At 48.6% G+C, this 16,656-nt stretch overlaps 1 protein-coding gene across 2 annotated transcripts in view; it reads right to left on the reverse strand.

Moving 5' to 3' along the window:
• The window catches only part of KLHL24 (kelch like family member 24), a 54,362-nt gene extending 38,123 nt beyond the window's left edge, over positions 1–16,239 (reverse strand). Inside the window, exons 1-2 of one of the 2 annotated variants that reach the window (XM_043964147.1) lie at positions 16,068–16,239; positions 411–1,393 (exon numbers count right to left, since the gene is read on the reverse strand). In XM_043964147.1, the coding sequence (XP_043820082.1) occupies positions 411–1,330 (920 nt within the window). In that variant the 5' untranslated portion in view covers positions 1,331–1,393; positions 16,068–16,239. The remainder of the gene's footprint in view (positions 1–410; positions 1,394–16,067) is intronic. The other variant, XM_043964148.1, reaches the window with a different exon arrangement.
• Positions 16,240–16,656: the final 417 nt, after the last annotated feature.

A 16,656-nucleotide genomic window follows, 5' to 3' on the forward strand; every position in this document is an offset into this window, starting at 1 on the left:
AACAGGTGGAGATTCTAATCCACCCAAATGATCCTTCCTGCCAGCTCTTAGAATCCAAGGGTGACAGACCTAGATTGGAAGGCACTCAGAGGCCACCCAGTCCAACCTCCCCATCTGACAGACGAGGAAACTGAGGCTCAGAAAGGTATCTGCTAGGATCACTGACCTAGAGCAGGGAGCAGCGGAGGAGCCGCCTTGCCCATCCCCCCATCTTACAGATAAAACGAGGCCCAGAGACATGGAGTGACTTAGACTCATGTGGCCCAAGGCTTGGAGTTGGAGGGGATCTCAGAGCCCTGGGCTCTAAGCCTCCTCTTTGGGGGAAGTCAGAAGCCAAGGAGAGCTGCAAAGTCACCCGGGCTCTAAGATCAGAAGCAGGACTCACTCTACGGCTCTGAAAAGCCGCTCACCTTCGTGGCCTCGTCCGTGGAGACATCATCTCATTGCCGAGGATGTGGTAGCGCCTGGCTTCGTGCAGTAACTGGTAACAGTCGGGAGAATTCTGGATGAGTTGATCCACTTCAACGGTCTGCACAAAGTAGTTGGGATGTAAGAGCGGCAGTCTCACGTGGGTGAGAAGCTCCTGCAACAAGGGCCTTCTCAGGTCCACTGCGCGGTACACCCAGCGCATGACAGCCTCAAAGACCATCTCTTCCTTGCCGATCACCAGCTCGTCGCTGCCTATGTAATCGATGAGCTCGTCCTTACCGAGCTCCAGGAATTCTTCGTGCTGAGACACATCTTCAAAGGTCTGCAGAGCAAAGCTTCTGCACTTGGTGAAGAGCGTCTTCAGGGAGTGCGTGTCAGCAAAACGCTGGATCCCGAGACAGTTGCAGGGATCCAGCTGTTCCTCCAAGAACTTGGCACAGGCGTCACGCAGGGCGCCGATCTGAAAGAGACTGGATGTCTCAAAGAGGTACTGGACATTCTCAGTGGTGATCTTGACCTTTCCAGTGTAGACGTACTGCAGAAAGCAGTCCATCGCTTCCGCCAGAATGCCATTGATCTCCACCAGCATCTCGCGGCTTTCTCTGTGGTCATTACAAAACATGGCTCGGAAGTAGCTGCTACAGGCCGAGAGGACGGCCCGGTGGCACGGGAACTCTTTCCCTTCCACACAGATGATGACGTCTGTGAACAAGCGACTGTCTCGGAATTCATTAAAGATCTGGAGTATGTTTTCTGCGTGGGAAGATCCTGAAGAAAAGTCGAAAAACTCATGGCCTGTGAGAGATTTTGGGTCCATTTCAAACACTTTGCGCTTAATGGCTGGGGAATCGCGCACCCCGAGATCCTCTCTGTTCAGTCTGCGACCCAGGATTAGTACCATGGTTACATCGGCCGGCTAGGTGCTCGTGAGAAAGGTCTGCTAAGGATCTTCCTTCTCTCCTTCCTAAAAGTGGGGAAAAAAGCAACATTTCTGAGTGGCAAAAAAGTGATAATTTCATTTTTTAAAAAGAAGAGTTTAAATATGCTACCATAGATAGTAACACCATCAGACGCTACACTCAAGAATGACCAAGCACTGAGGACCGGTCCTAACTTGAGGCTGTGAACTTTCCTCCATTAGATCACTTTGGGCTATCATCCTGCCACTTGGATGGATGCCTTCCTGTGGGATGGAGAGAACACCCACTGTTCTCTAAGATTATGCTAGAAAGCACTGAGTGCGGCACATTCTGCCAAAGTGGAAAGGCTTTAAACATGAGCCTAATGACGTACAGGCATCCAAGAACCAGGTGAGCAAAGTTCAGAGAAGATTGTCCTCGGAATCCCTTTCCGCTTTTCCACGTCCTCCACAGATGGGTCCTGCCCCATCCCCTTTTAGCCATTGGTGTTCTGTCCCTCCCCCCTGAAATTATAGGGTCACACAGATTCAGAGCTTAGAAGGGACCTGACAAGTCCTCAAGTCTTACCCCTTCATTTTGCAGATAAGAGATTAAGGCACAGAGAGGCTACACGATTTGTCCAGGGTTTCACCACCTAATTACTGTCTATACTTCACATTAGTATGTATTTACATATCTGTGTGTGCATTACAATATTACGATAGAAGCCCACTGAGGGAAAGGCACATTTCATTTTTGTCTTTGTGTCGCCAGGGCCTAGCTAGCACAGTGCTTGGAACATATCAGGTAACTAATAAAAGCCCGATGACTCTAAGGACAGGACTCCAGGTAATGCATTTGTTTTTGGATGGAGTTAACTCTTCAAGTGACACCAGGTGTGGAAAACTCACCATCTTGTGTCATCTGGTGGGGGTACACACACTGAAGAAAGCACAGTTATGAGGCATTATATTGTTCTACAAGGAATGAGACCCCCATCCCTACTGAGAGCACAAATTACCCCAGTTTGGCCTGTACTCCCTGAGAGGCACAGACACATGGCAGTCAGAGAGCTACCCTTGGGAGTCAAGGGGACCTGGGTTCAAGTCCCAGCTGTAGGCTGTGGGACCCTAGACCAGTCACTTCCCCCCTTACTCCTCTAGGCTGCAAAGAGAGGGTTTCCTCATCTGCAAATTCTGCTAGTCTCATTCCATTTTTCTCTTCTATTCCAATCTTATCTCTTTCAATCTCACTCTCTTCTCTCTCTAAAACAAAACGCATTAACTTTCTTCCCCCAACATCCTCTTTCTTCCAAACTTCCCTCTTTATGGTGGAGGCTACCTTCATCTTGAAAGTGTTCTTCCAGGTGGGACTGTTACCGACAGGGTCAGAACGAAGCGCTGGCACAACTCCAGCCCAGTTCTTTGGCGGGCACCTCTGGAGCTGACCACCAGGGCGTTTGGCCGAGTCACTCTGGGCCTCGGTTCCGAATCTGCAAATGAGGGGACTGGGCTAGAAAAGGTGCCATCCTGCTCTAGAGCTAAGGCTATAGACACAGCTCAATGCTAGGCATATCACACAGACTAAGACAAAGTCCCTGCCCTCCAGCGGTCCCAGGTTGTAAGGAGTGCCCGGCAGCACGCACTCTTGGCTGCTGAGGACATTTAACGGGAGACATTTCCTGAGAAAGGGCTGTACCCATCAAACTGCATCCAGATTTCCTTTTTCTCTTCTCGAGGCCTCCTCCCCCTCCCATTCCTTGCCTGGTTCTCTAGCAGAGCTCTGAAGACTGTTGCCTTTAAGTGGATAAATGAAGACTGAAAAGAAGTTTTGTTTCTGGACTTCCTAACCTTCATTTCCTTATATGAAAGGGGGAAGAGAGGAAGGATTACTCTGAATTCTACAAGGGCCTGAGCAGCCCAGGGGAACAGAGCTTGGTGCCAGCTCGCTCTGCCTTTCCGCTGAGAATCCACTGCAAACAAGCAGCTTATCTTACAGATTTGGCCTGTAAAGCTTGGAGATCTCCCAGTGGGTGCCCCCACCTCATGAAGCTCGAAATGGAAAAGACCTCTGAGGCCGTCTTGCCCAACCCCCTCATTTGACAGGGGCCTCAGTTTCTCCAACTGTAAAACTAAGCGTTGGACTGCACAGCCTCATCGGTCCCTTCCAGCTCGAAAGCTGGGATGCTCTGAGCCTGCTCTAACTAGGGCACAGACTATCAGCCCCTAACTCCACATCTCTGCACTGTTCACTACAAAGAGCAAAGAGCCCAGTATGTTGTAAGCTTGCCCAGTCAAAAGTTTGGGAGTCACTTTCATCTCTATGGCAACTGAAAAAACAGCTCAGCCATTAACAGCAGTGTCTACACGCGTTCAGAAGGGGAACAGGGCAACCCAAATTACAACCAATTAAAACACATCTGGGCTAAAATAGAAACTTCCTTTTTAGATCTTTGAAGTTGGACCTTTTCTTCAATGACTTTCTACATCAAGGACAAATCAGAAAGTAACATAACTTCAGCAAGGAGGGAAAAGACTGTTTATCTCCCAACATTCTAAATACTTGAAAGACCTGTTCTCAAATTTACATACCCATCAGAGACCGGCACATTGCTTCAGATGTAAGGATACTTACAATGCTGAAATTTCTGAATACATTTAAGAAAATATGTAGTGGGAAGGTGGGGTAAGATAGTACTTTATATTAAGAAGGTATTCTCAGAAAAGGAAATCCAGGAACCAGAGGGAAGTATGAAGAAAGAATATTTGGGTAAAGGCAAAGGGGAAGAAAGAGAAGTGATATACAACAGACCACCCAGAAAAGGAGCCTGTTTTTAAAATTCTTTTGATGAGTGTATTTCACTAATAATTGTCTTCCCTTGTCCTGTGAAATCAGATCTCAGAATCTGGTTCTCAAAATATTTTTTTGAAAAGGGTCTTCACCAGATTGGCAAAGAGGTCCCTGAAAGAAAAAAGATTAAGAACTCTTGATCTAGAAGAAAAATGGAAATTTATGGGGAGTTTTGGAAATAGATCACAAGCTTAACCCAGAGGCATGGTATAATGGGGATGGGGGAATTTCAATGATCCCAACACCTGCTAGTGTTCTCTTGTCCACCAAAAAGGCAACTAACCTTCCAAAAGCAGACAAATCAACAAAGGAAAATTCTATTAAAGACCTGATTTTCACTCATGAGAAACTGGTTTCTGAAGCAGAAATTATGAGAACCTGAAGGGGAAGTGACCACTACATTCTAAAGTTTGTGAGACAGGAGAGGAAATCTGTCAGAGTGACATGTGCCCCGGATTCAGGTACAAGTTTCAAAACAGATTTCAGGGAAAGACCCCATGGAAGAAAGAAAACGCTTCAGAGGAAGTCAGCCTAGCAGGGAGAAGGGATGCTCGGAATGAAATTCTGAAACCACACCAGGAAACAACTCCAGGGAGGGGGAAAATGGGATTGGTCCGAAGAAACTAAAGTAGATACAAAGGGAAGTCATCAATGAAGTCCAAGCTTAGAATGAAATGCACAGAAGATGCAAACAAGGCCAGGGAAGAATGAATGCAAGAGAGTGCACGACCCTATAAAAATACCCTCCAGTAAGCCAGTTCTCACAGGATGAGCTGAAGCTGGCAAGGGAAGCAAAGGGCTGCAAAAAGAGCGTTCAGTTTGTTTAGAAGAGCTGTGTGCAAAGACCAAAGCCAGGCTGGGATCTCTGCAGTGAGGCCACAGTGAGGACGGCCGGTGACAGATCCACCAGCTGTCCAACAATGGCCGGGGCTGCGTAGGAGGTGGGGCATCCCCCTGCTGGGCTCCAGCACCACCAGTTGGGCTTCCTTCCTTTGGAGCCTGGGTCCACTAGATGGCTGCTAACCTCCTTTCCAGATCAAATTCTGCGATTGTTTTATTTACAATGAGAATGGATCATATCATTTTAATAGGAAAACAGAAGCCAAACGAGCCTATTCATCACAAGATTGCCTATTTGTGGCTCAGCCTACACAGTCAGAAGGCAGCTTGTTTTTCCCGTTAAAAATGCTTTTTTTTCATTTAACAAAAATCTATACTTCCCATCCCCTCCAAAAAGAGCGCAAAGGCTCTGTAACAAAAACCTCACACCCATCCAGAACACCATCCTGTTCGGAACCTGCATCTATGAGCTCTCGCTCAGGAGGTGGGCTGTGGCCTCCCTCCCCAGGCCTCTGCAGTCAGGACTGGCCATTCCATTTGGTGACCGTCATAATGCGGCACTGTGTCCGACTTCCCTAGATTAAAGACAATTTCCCCCATTTATGATAGAAGCTTTTCCAAACGTACTTTGTGTGTTCTATTACTTGCTTAGATGGCAATCCATGGGCTGGTTCTCTCCTTTCTTCATAAAAGGTAAGGAAACAAGGTTTACTGATATAGTGGTGGCTTCCATCAGAGCTGTCAAAGACATTCTTTCCCTTCCTATCATTCCCAGGCCAAAGATGCAGCAGCCAGTCATGGCCAGGCCCCTTGACCCACGGTGGGATGGCCCTCATCTCTAGTTTCCAACTGCATTAGTTCTCTACTCCCTAGGCAGCCAGCTGGTGCCCCACTGGGTCAGGCTGGACGGACAGACAGACAGATGCAGGGATTATGGGGGGGGGGTACCACCACACCTGGCTTGGCCAAGATTTTCAAGAAGACTAAGTCATCTGGAAAAAGACATGTCCATTTATCTTCTAAACATACTCAAATATGTCACAGCAGTAGGGGGCCCACATGACAGGTTTACAAAGTCAGGCAAGATGACGACTAACTGAAACAATGAACACAAGCCCAGAAGTTCAGTCGCCCCAAGGGGCATTCTGAACCTTTACCAATATCCTGATATAGGGTCTGGCCTAACTCAAAGGTTTTCTCCTTCAGAAGCTAAACTAAAGGACAAACACAGCTAAGAAGGGAGATAAGCCCATTAGACATGGCTGCTGCCTGATCAGCTCCAGGGGACAGAGGTAACTCCAGAAGTCAAGACGAGTCATTCAAGCTTTCCCCACCCCCAAAGGGAACTTTCCATTGTCAGGTGGTTGGTCACTCCATCCACCCTCTATAAAAGCTCTGGACTCCCCTCCATGGGGGAGGGGGGAGGGGGAGAGAAAATATGTCTGTCTCTAAGCCATCTCCTCCCCAAGAGGGAAGTCTTCCCTTTTGGTCACCTTCTCTAGCACCCAAATAAAATACTATTTTATTCTAACTGGATTGTAATTCTTTAAAGTGGAATACCCAAGAACACCCCCCCACCACCTATTTCCTGTGACAATCTCATGCCTCACAATTACCCAGTAAGCATTCTTTCAGTACTAGCATGTTCCCAGTGCTAGAAAAAGACAGTCCCTGCCTTTTGGAAGCTTATATTGGGCAGGAAGGACACCCTGTGTCTTCACAGCCCAGGATCACACAAACACAACTAACTATAATACCAAGTAAGGCAGAAGAGGGGGCTGGGCTGCGCAGAGTGCAAGGTTACTGACTAGGGTCTCAGGGAAAACTTAACGAAGGCATGGGACAGTGCAGGGCACGAGGAGGACGGGCAGTTTGGCCACAATGGCCCACGGTGGGGGGTGGGGGAGGAAGGTATAGGTCTACAGAGATAAGAGGATGGCATAATTTGATGGAATTACGCTATCAAGTTATCAATCAAAGGTGTAACACAGGGTCACCAATTCTTAGACATCTTGAATGAACCAGAAAAGATTCACTATGGAATCACTGAAATGTTCTGAGCCACTGGATAGAATGACACACACACACACACACACACACACACACACGAAATGGATTGAGTTTAGGTAAAGGGAGTGTCATATCCTGTGGGCTTCTGACAAAACAGTGAATCAGTTTAGAATCTGGGATTTTAATAGCAGCACAGTCTGATGGGGGGGGAGGGGCAGTTCCAGCCAGGCCCTTGGGGGTATGGGGGGGGGGAGACAATAATCTCTATCTCCTCCTCCCCCTATGACCTGAGAAAAGTCATGTAACCTTCAAAGAGTTAAAAGTTTTGAACTTCCCATTGAGATGGTAGCAATCTCCCAGGAGTAATAGCAGGTGCCTGGGGACAGGCAACTTTGGGATTCTCTTTGGAGCCCAATGGAGCCTTACACACAACAAAGGGAAACTTTATAGGGTCTCCAGAAGGAAGGAAAGGCCTTCTAACAATCAAAAATCTAGTCTTTCTTATTTATTTTCAAGTTTTGAATCTTTTTCTGGTCAACCAAAATTGTTTCTAGTCAACATAAACTCATAAAATGTTAGCATTTTAGTAAAAAACTGAACGCTGGGATATCTCTTAGTGATTAGGGGCCTTAGCTGAATCTCATGTCTCCTCCATTAGTATGTTAGTTTTTTTTAAAAAAACATATTTCCACATTAGTCATGTTGTAAGAAAAGAATCAGAACAGGGGAAAAAAACTGCAAGAAAAATTCAACAACAAAAGTGAAAACAGTCTGCTTCAATCTACATTCGGACTCCATTGTTCTTTTTTTGAATGTGGGAGCATTTTCTACCATGAGTCTTTTGGCATTGTCTTGGATCATTGTATTGCTGAGAAGAGTTAAGTCTACCACTGATGATCATCACACAATGTTGCTGTTACTGTGTACAATGTTCTCTTGAAGAATCTCATTTTAGATGTCTGTGGAGCCTACTAAGCTGAGCCAGCTTGAATAAATAATGTAGACAATAAGATTTTGAAACAGAATAGAAGAAATTGCTTTAAAATTAAGCAGGAGGGATTTAGGACAGAAAGACAAATTTATTAAAGAGAAGGTGAAAATTCCTTTCTTTGAGATCTTTAAATACAGAAAAGCTTTTTTCTAGAATACCTTAGATGAAACCTATGGAGGCAAAGGTGACAGAGATGACAGAAATTCCCTTGATGACAAAATTTAGAGGTATTATCCATTTTATAAATACCTCTATGAAACAGCTAGGTGGCGCAGTGGATAAAGCATCAGTCCTGGATTCAGGAGGAAGTGAGTTCAAATCCAGCCTCAGACACTTGATACCTACTAGCTGTGTAACCTTGGGCAAGTCACTTAACTCTCATGGCCCAGCAAAATAAATAAATAAATAAATAAATACCTCTACATGGCCAAAATATTTGTGGAATTTTTCCTCACCTAAAATGAAACAATAGAGAAATCAACTGCTGTAACCACCACATTAGGCTTTGTTGTTGTTGTTGAGTCATGTCTGACTCTCTGTGATCCCATTTGGGGTGCAGCAGTTTGCCATTTCCTTTTTCCACTCATTTTACAGATGAGAAAACTGGGGCAAAGAGGGTGAAGTGACTTACCCAGGGTCACACAGCTAGTGTCAAGTGTCTGAGGCCGAATTTGAACTCAGGTCCTCCTGAATCCAGGGCCTGCACTTTATCCACTGCGCCACCTAGCTGCCCCCCAAATAGTTTATTTGACAATAGTTTTGCCCGGAGGTAAGATTTCTTAAGCCAGAAACAAATGAATTCTATGCAACATGTCAACAATAAGCAGGAGTAATGCTGAGATGAGATACTCTTTGGCACCCAACACTCCTCCAGCTGACACAGAGGTAGCCATACGCCTCCCCCGCCCCCAGTACCTCAGATCCTTTGGATGATATTCATACAGAATATTTAGAATACATGAATAATACAGAATACATGAACAGATGCTCAATAGGAACAGGCTGTCTCCCACAATGCCAGGTGGGCACCTGGAGGGCAGGAAATAACTCTTCACTTCTGCTTTTATGGCCCCAGGGCTTAGCAGAGGGCCTCAATTCAGTAGGTACTTAATAAATGCTGACTAACCTAAGAATCTGTAACTTTACTGATCCAGGGACTCTCTCCATGGATTAGGGTCTTACTCCTCTACAACTTGGCCAATGGCCTTTAAGAGGGGCCGAGGCCCCAAAACTCATCACTCAGGATCCCGTCTGATGACAAGATGCCATTTCACACCGAAATATTGGGAAGAAGGACTGGCTCCCATCAGGAAGCCCTTGGCTTACATCCGTCTACCAGATGCTGGCTGTGTCACTCTGGCCAGGTGTCCTCACCTCTTAGTGGCCCAGGCGATTCCCTAAGATTCTGAGTTAAGAGACCAGAGATCTGCACTGGTGAAGGGCTTCCAATTGGTCTTCCATCCACTCACCAGTAGGTGGCCGGGTCAAGTGCGAGTCAAAATTGCTCTCTCCCCTTCAAGGGGAGCAGAGTCTTTCCTGATGCCCATGCCCTCCCCTTCCAAAAGCCCCATTACATTTGGTCTGCGGATCCTCAGCTGTGTATGTACTTGCAGCTTCCCTCCCTACCTCCCCAGATGGAAGTTGCTTCAGAGGAGGGATTGTTTCACTCTTGGTCCTTGTATTCCCTAGGCCATAGTACAGTGTCTGGCACACAACAGGTGCTTAATAATTGCTTGCTGATTGCCTCCATGACCAGGCTCACACTTGGAATCTCTACAGGGCAGCAACATTTGCTGGGACTTAATGATTTACGTCACCTCCATGCCATGACATTACTTTGGGGTTTCCCTTAATAATTTTTCTAAATTTGAAAAAATGGAAATATTATAATTCAAATATTTATTTAGTTATTAAGATTTCACTTAATTTAAAATTCAATTGTCTGCTTTTACTTTCAGACAGGCCCACTAAGTGCCTCTTAAATTTGCGGAACCCAAACTCTTTACATGGTCTAACTAACAGTTTTGGTAAATTATGGAAAGTCTCAATGAGAACCTAGGACAATTCAAGGGAAAAAAGCTCATCTTCAGTTGTGTTCGAGTTGCTCTCCCAAACCTCCCAAGTCTGGTGATGATTATCCTACACTCACACACACGTATTTGCTTTACATGGTGATACTATACATGGTATTAAACTGTACAAGAGATGCTTCATTCAGCCGAATCCCTCTGGATCCTGCTAAGTCAGCCAGCCTTTGGGGGAAGGCAGAAATGCTCAGAGAAAAGAGCAGCCTCTTGGACTGGGCACAAGAGGCTCTAATGTCTCAGAGACTTGGGTTTCTAAGCCAAGAATCTATGAATAGAACATTCGTTACACACTGAGATCTTTGAGGTTCAAATGTAGGACATTCTAAAGGAGTTTATGCCAAGAGTTCAGCTATATAGCAGTGACTGTGTGAGTGTGTGTGTGTCTAGGAATACATAAATATGCATATTGTTCTCTGGGCTTACAGGGCGGCAGGCTAGGAGGGATCTTGCTCTGCCCCCTCACACACCCACCCGCTAGTCTAATTCTGGCCTGACCCAGAGGGAGCCTGGAGTGAGCTGAGGACTCATCTGCGGGTGGAGGTCCTGGAGCCAGGACTCACAAGTGTTAGGGTCATTCCAGGGATTCCGTTTTAGGGCAGCTTCTTGGATTGGCCAACATTAAACCCAACCAGACTCCCTGACTGGGTCAGGGCTAGAACAGATGCAAACTGTGGCTGCCTCCCATCTGCCTGGAGTTCCGAGGCAAAGCCTATACAGGGCACAGCTTGGGATGGCACTTCCAGGCCCGGTCTGACCCAGAATGGCTCACCCCACAGCAGCAGTTACTGGGAAGCAGCAAAGGGCAAAGAACTGGAGCATTTATCACATGGCACAGAAAGCACCAGGGTCTGGAGAAAATGCTCCCTGACTGGTTTTTAACTAGTCTTGAAAGTCTGCAGTTTGCAGAGCCCTTTACACACATGCCCTCGCAAGCCTATTGGGAAGCTGCTTCATCCCTAACGGGATCACAATTTAACTGATCTGCTCAAGATGCCACAGCGATGGGTCAGAGGTGAAATTCAAACACAGATCTTTCCTGACATGCCCCCCCCCCCAATACACTAAGCCAGGCTGCCTTATCTTAGTAGACCGGGCTAAAGCTGAAATGCAAAGGTGGCCTGGCCACACAATGTGGGAACTGCCAGCACAGTGTCCATCGCAAGAGAGAAACACAAATCCCTATCTCCTTCTCATGCAGCAAAGGTGGCACCTGAAGGAAGACCCCTTCTCCACTCATTGGAATGCTCTGGGGTCCCACACTGGGCTCTGTACAGGGACCTGTGAAGAGCCTGCTTAGGAAGTGTAGAACTATGAGCAGTGGCCAATGAGACTGAGTAAAGGCTGGGGTCAGCTCACTGCCTTAGGCCCTCGTCTTCTCCAGTCCCCTCCCACTGGTCAGCTGTCCTGGCCCCAGCCTCCCCTCAGCTGCCACAGTGATCTGGTGACTGTCAGGCACTGGGCCCCTCCACCCTCCAACCCCAGTGGCCAAACATAAAATCCCACTGGGCTTTTTGAGACTTTCTTAACCTGACCACTTCCTAATGTTCCAGTGGGGGCTCTGTGATCCAGGGACAGTAGTCTCCTCTGAACAAGATGCTCCTCCGGAATGTTCCCCAATGCAGGGAGCACTCTCCCTCCTTCGCCTTCCCTGAAGTCCCAGCTGAAATCCCACCTTCTACAAGAGGCCTTGGCTCTTAATGCTGGTGCCTTCCCTCTGAGATCATCACCTTTTTATCCCCAATAGATCTTGTACATAGTTATTTGCAGGTTGTCTCCAACTTTAGATTGTGAGGTCTTTGAAGGCAGGAGCTGTTTTTTAAATGCTTACGAACTTGAATCAATTACAACATAAAATTATTTTTACTTAAACGAGTAGAAGGAAAATTCCATTAAAGCCTGAAGTTTGCTGAGCTGAATAATTCTATTTCCTGTGATCTCCCCCTCTGGTGCCTTCCTGCTTAGGTCACAATCCAGACTCTGAGGGGTCTCCTGATCCAGGAAGACCCTCCCAGAGGCAGATGAAAACTAACCCTGGAACTTCTGAATCTGTTCTAGAGCAGTGCTGAAAGAGCCTGGTTCGTTTAGCTTGGACAATCCCAAGCCTGTCCCAAGGTATCTACCTAAATCCATGGATGACCCTCAAGTATTAGTTTATTTTGATCTGACCTAATCAGGTGCCCCTCTATAACCACTATAACTGCTTATGTTTTCAGTGCAATTAGAGGTAATGGCTAAGTTGTCATCAAGCTATTTTTGAGGTAAAAAAAAATCAGTTGAAAATATATCTTTAAATTATCTTTGCTATTGTTGAGTTATTATTATTTAAAGTTCATCAGGAGAATGTTGTGCACAAGGACAGCAATATTGTGTGATGAAGAACTGTGAATGACTTAACTGTTCTCAGCAATACAATGATCCAAGACAATCCCACAGGACTAACGATGAAGCATGCTATCTACTTCCAAAGAAAAAACTGATATTGATGGAACACAGACTGAATCGTGCTACTTCTCACTTTTCTATTTTTTCAGGGTTTTTTATGCAAAAAGACTAATATGGTAATGTTTTACATAAATACACATGTATAACCTATATCTGATTGTTTACCTCCTCAGAGAGGTGAAAGAGGAGGGAAGGATAGAATTTGGGACTCAAAACTTTAAATAAAAATGTTTATTATTATTAAAAAAAGATAAAGTTAAGTTCATAAACAAAAACTTTATAATAGATGCAATTATTTTGAAAATAAATTTGAAATTAAGGGTAACCCTAAATAATATTTGCCATGTAAAAAACATTAGCCATTTTTATCTCAAAGGGATGAAAGTCAATAGAAACTTCAGACACACTCGGAACAAGGCTTAAAAAAAAAAAGGCAGGGGCAGCTAGGTGGTGCAGTGGATAGAGCACTGGACCTGGATTCAGGAGTACCTGATTTCAAATCCGGCCTTAGACACTTAATACTCACTAGCTGTGTGACCCTGGGCAAGTCTCTTAACCCCAATATTGCCTCACTAAAAAAAAATAAAAAGGGCAGAGGGCCCTTGTGACTTCTCTGATATATAGAGAACTCCCCAGTGGGTGAGGAAATTATAAGGAGGTGGATTTGTACTGGATGGGCAACTAAAGAGTCTTAGATAAAGAGCAGCCTGGGGCACTCACTCACTGGGTGAGAAGTGAAGGAACTTGCCCAGGGTGTGTCAAAGGATCTAAAACCCAGGTGTTCCTGCCTCTGCAGCCTGCCTGCCACCCACCCCTTCATGTGGTCTCTCAATAACGCTTTTATTAATGGTAAATAATTATTTATTTTATGGAGGGGAAAATGAAAGCTTTGGATGATGAATCTTGGTCCAATCTTGAATTTTACAAAATCTGCCACTGGAAGTTCCTACAACTAAGCTCCCAGATACCTTAGTCCAAACTGCTGATCTGGCTTTATAACCACCCTGCAGGGGTTTGACTAAGGTCCTTAACCAATCCCCAAACATACTTCCTCTCACAAGTAGTTGAAATAATAATAATAATTTGGGGCAGCTAGGTGGCGCAGTGGATAGAGCACTGGCCCTGGAGTCAGGAGTACCAGAGTTCAAATCCGGCCTCAGACACTTGACACTTACTAGCTGTGTGACCCTGGGCAAGTCACTTAACCCCAATTGCCTCACCAAAAAACAAAACAAAAATAATAATAATAATTTACAGTGTTTTAATGTTGGTGAAACATACACCCTGCTAACCCATGAGAATACAAAGAAATGGGGGAACAAACAATTGTGTAATATGAAGATGTTGTATCTCAGAAAAAAAAATCAGCTAATTTGGCCATTGCACGCTCAGGACTAGAAAAGTGTTAGCTTTAGAGGTCTAAGGTCAGGGCCACTCCCAGCTCCCAGCACAAAATCCTTTTCAAGGAAACAACTAAGTACGAGTGCTCCCTCTGGGCAGTCACCATGCCCTGCTTCATTTGAGCTGGATTCCCATTTGAAGGATGTGGGTTCGAATCCCGACTCTGCTACGGGTGGTTCCTACATCTCTTTTGGGCAGAATGACCAACGTCCCTTCCAGGCTCCAGAGCCTGGTCACATCCACTACAGTCTGTCTTATTGCAACAGGATGCTTCTCATTTCTAGCTGTAAAAAATCTTTCCAAAGAACTCTAACGGTTTCTTTGAAGCACTGTACGTTTGCCTCTTGACCTTTCGATTTTTAAGGAAATCACAGAAAAACAAGGAAGTTAAAAGAAGTTTATTGAAAAAGTATTAAGGTTTTTAACTTGGACAGAAGCCAGGAAAATAGAAGTTGAGCTGAGAGTCAGACCTAATTTCCCAATGCTGTTTCTTCTTCCTGTTTACACTGGTTCAAGCAAGCGCCCGAGTCCGGGGCCTTTATTTGAATACGGGGCTGGGTTTCAGCAAGCTCTATCGATCCCGGGCAGCCCCCCACCCCAAAAGTCACGGGAACCGGGTTATACAAGCGGCGCCTCCTTCCTAAGCGCCTCCAGCAGGGAATTCCTAGCCAAACTGCAAAGGACAAGGGGCCAGACCTGGGGGGGCCCAGCGGACCAGCCCCGCATCCCCCACCCCCCGTTATTTTTCTGCGGACTTGATCCCGGGCGCTTACACTAAGCCCCCGGAGGGAGGGGGGGCTGGGGGAGGGTCAAACCGATTCAGGATCCTCATTTCCTTCGATTTATTTTCTTTTTTAAAAAATCGCTTCCTCGTGTCCCCTCACACTAGGGCCATGACTTTCCCAGCTCGGCTAAGGAGCTGGGCAGAAGCAGGTGTAGACACGTGTGGGGCTGAGTCACCGTGAAGGGAGCCCCCCCCCCCGGGGTGCCGGAGCCCGGGTCAGAGGGTCGAAGCCTCCCCTCCAAAGGGGCTCCATCCCCGATGCGGGCACATTATGGGAAACAGACCCAGGGGTGACGCCACCGAAGATCTCGGATCTAGAACTGGAAAGAACCTCAGAGACCGTCGAGCCCAACTCGCCCCACCCCTACCCCCCATTTTACAGGCGTGGAAACTGAGGCCCAGGGCGGTGAACACTTGCCCCGGGAGCGGCAGGGACAGGACTCGAACTCCGGCCCAGGGCGGCCAAGCTAACGCGCGGGCACCGAGTGTGGCGCCCGCAACGAGTCCCCTTCCCCGCAGAGCCGCCTCCGGAGGCCCACCGCCCGGGGGGGGAGCGGGGTCACGGGCAGGTCACGGCCATTCCGGGCCCGGAGCAGCTCCCCCGCCCTCTCCCGCGGGCGCGCGCGCCACTACCCTAGGTAACTAACTGGCCCTGACAACAGGGGGAGGGGCGAGCGCGCGCGCGTCCTCCAGGTCACCTTCATGGGGGCGGGCGAAGGGGCAAGGGGAGGAGGAGGGAGAACCCTAGAGACAGGCCATCCAATCAGCTCGCCGAAACTGCCCCCGCCGCCCCGCCCACCAGTCATCCTGGCAGCCAATCCGCGACGTGCTTACAGGGTGCCCGCAGGACACGGAAAGATAGCGGAGCTCGGGCGTCCCGAAACAACGGGCCGGAATGGAAGGAGGGCGGGGCCTCGGGAGGGAGTCCCCTCCCCCCGCCCCCAGTCCCCGGGACCCAGGTTCCCGAGGCCGGTCTCCGCGCGCGCCGCCGTAAACAAACAAAGGCCGGGAGAAGGGGGATGGGGTCACCGTCAGGTGACGGGGCGCCGCACGTTTCGCAACTGCGCGGAAAGCCGCCTTCCCGGGGAGGGACCCCGGCCCGGGCCCGGAGCTGGGCTGCGCTCCGGGCGGGGCGCGGGGTCCTCGGCCCCCGAACTTCGCCCTCGGCCCCCCGGCGAGGCGCAGGGACCTTGGGGTCTCGCGGGTGTGGGCTCCGCGCGTCGGGGGGCAGCCTCGCCCCGGGGCCCCGGGGCCCCGCACCCCGGCCGGCGCCGCAGCGGGCCCCCTCCCCGCCGGCTGCAGCCGCGGCCGCGCTCTCCCTCTCTCTCCCCCACCTTTGGGCGGACCGCGGAGTCGCGGCCCCCCGCTACCTCTCAGGCACAGCGGTCCCCCGCGGGCCCGACGACAACGTTCCCCTGGCCGCGACTGGCGAGCGCGCTCTCCGTCCGCCTTCCCCTTCCCAGCCGCGTCTCCGGCCGCCTCGCTCGGAGGCTCGAGCTCACAACAAAGGAGGCACGTGACCCGCCCAAGTCAAAACACGGCGTGTCAGCGTCCGCTGGCCAATCAGAGGCCGCGCCGGGAGGCCCGCGGCCTGCGGGGAAGTGTAGTCGCCTCTCCTTCCGGCCCCTTTCTGGGAGTCCCGGGCGAGGCCATGCCCCTCGCGGGCGGGGGAGCGGAGGAGGGAGAGGGGGAGGGCGGATGACGTGTCACCTGGCCCCGCTCGCACGCCGGCCTGGAACAGGGAGTTCTGGAGAAAATTACCGAGAAAGCGCTTGGGAAACCTGAAGGTGCTTCTGAGTGTTAGCCCTTGTTGTTGCGGAGGCCTCGGCCTCTCAGGCTGCCCTTACGGGCTGTCGCAAGCATCCGATCTTTGCAAAGCACTTGCGACGTTCACCGGCATCTAACCAGTCTAACCAGTGAATA

Source organism: Dromiciops gliroides, chromosome 4 (assembly GCF_019393635.1).
Source record: "Dromiciops gliroides isolate mDroGli1 chromosome 4, mDroGli1.pri, whole genome shotgun sequence".
Taxonomy (NCBI): Eukaryota; Metazoa; Chordata; class Mammalia; order Microbiotheria; family Microbiotheriidae; genus Dromiciops; species Dromiciops gliroides.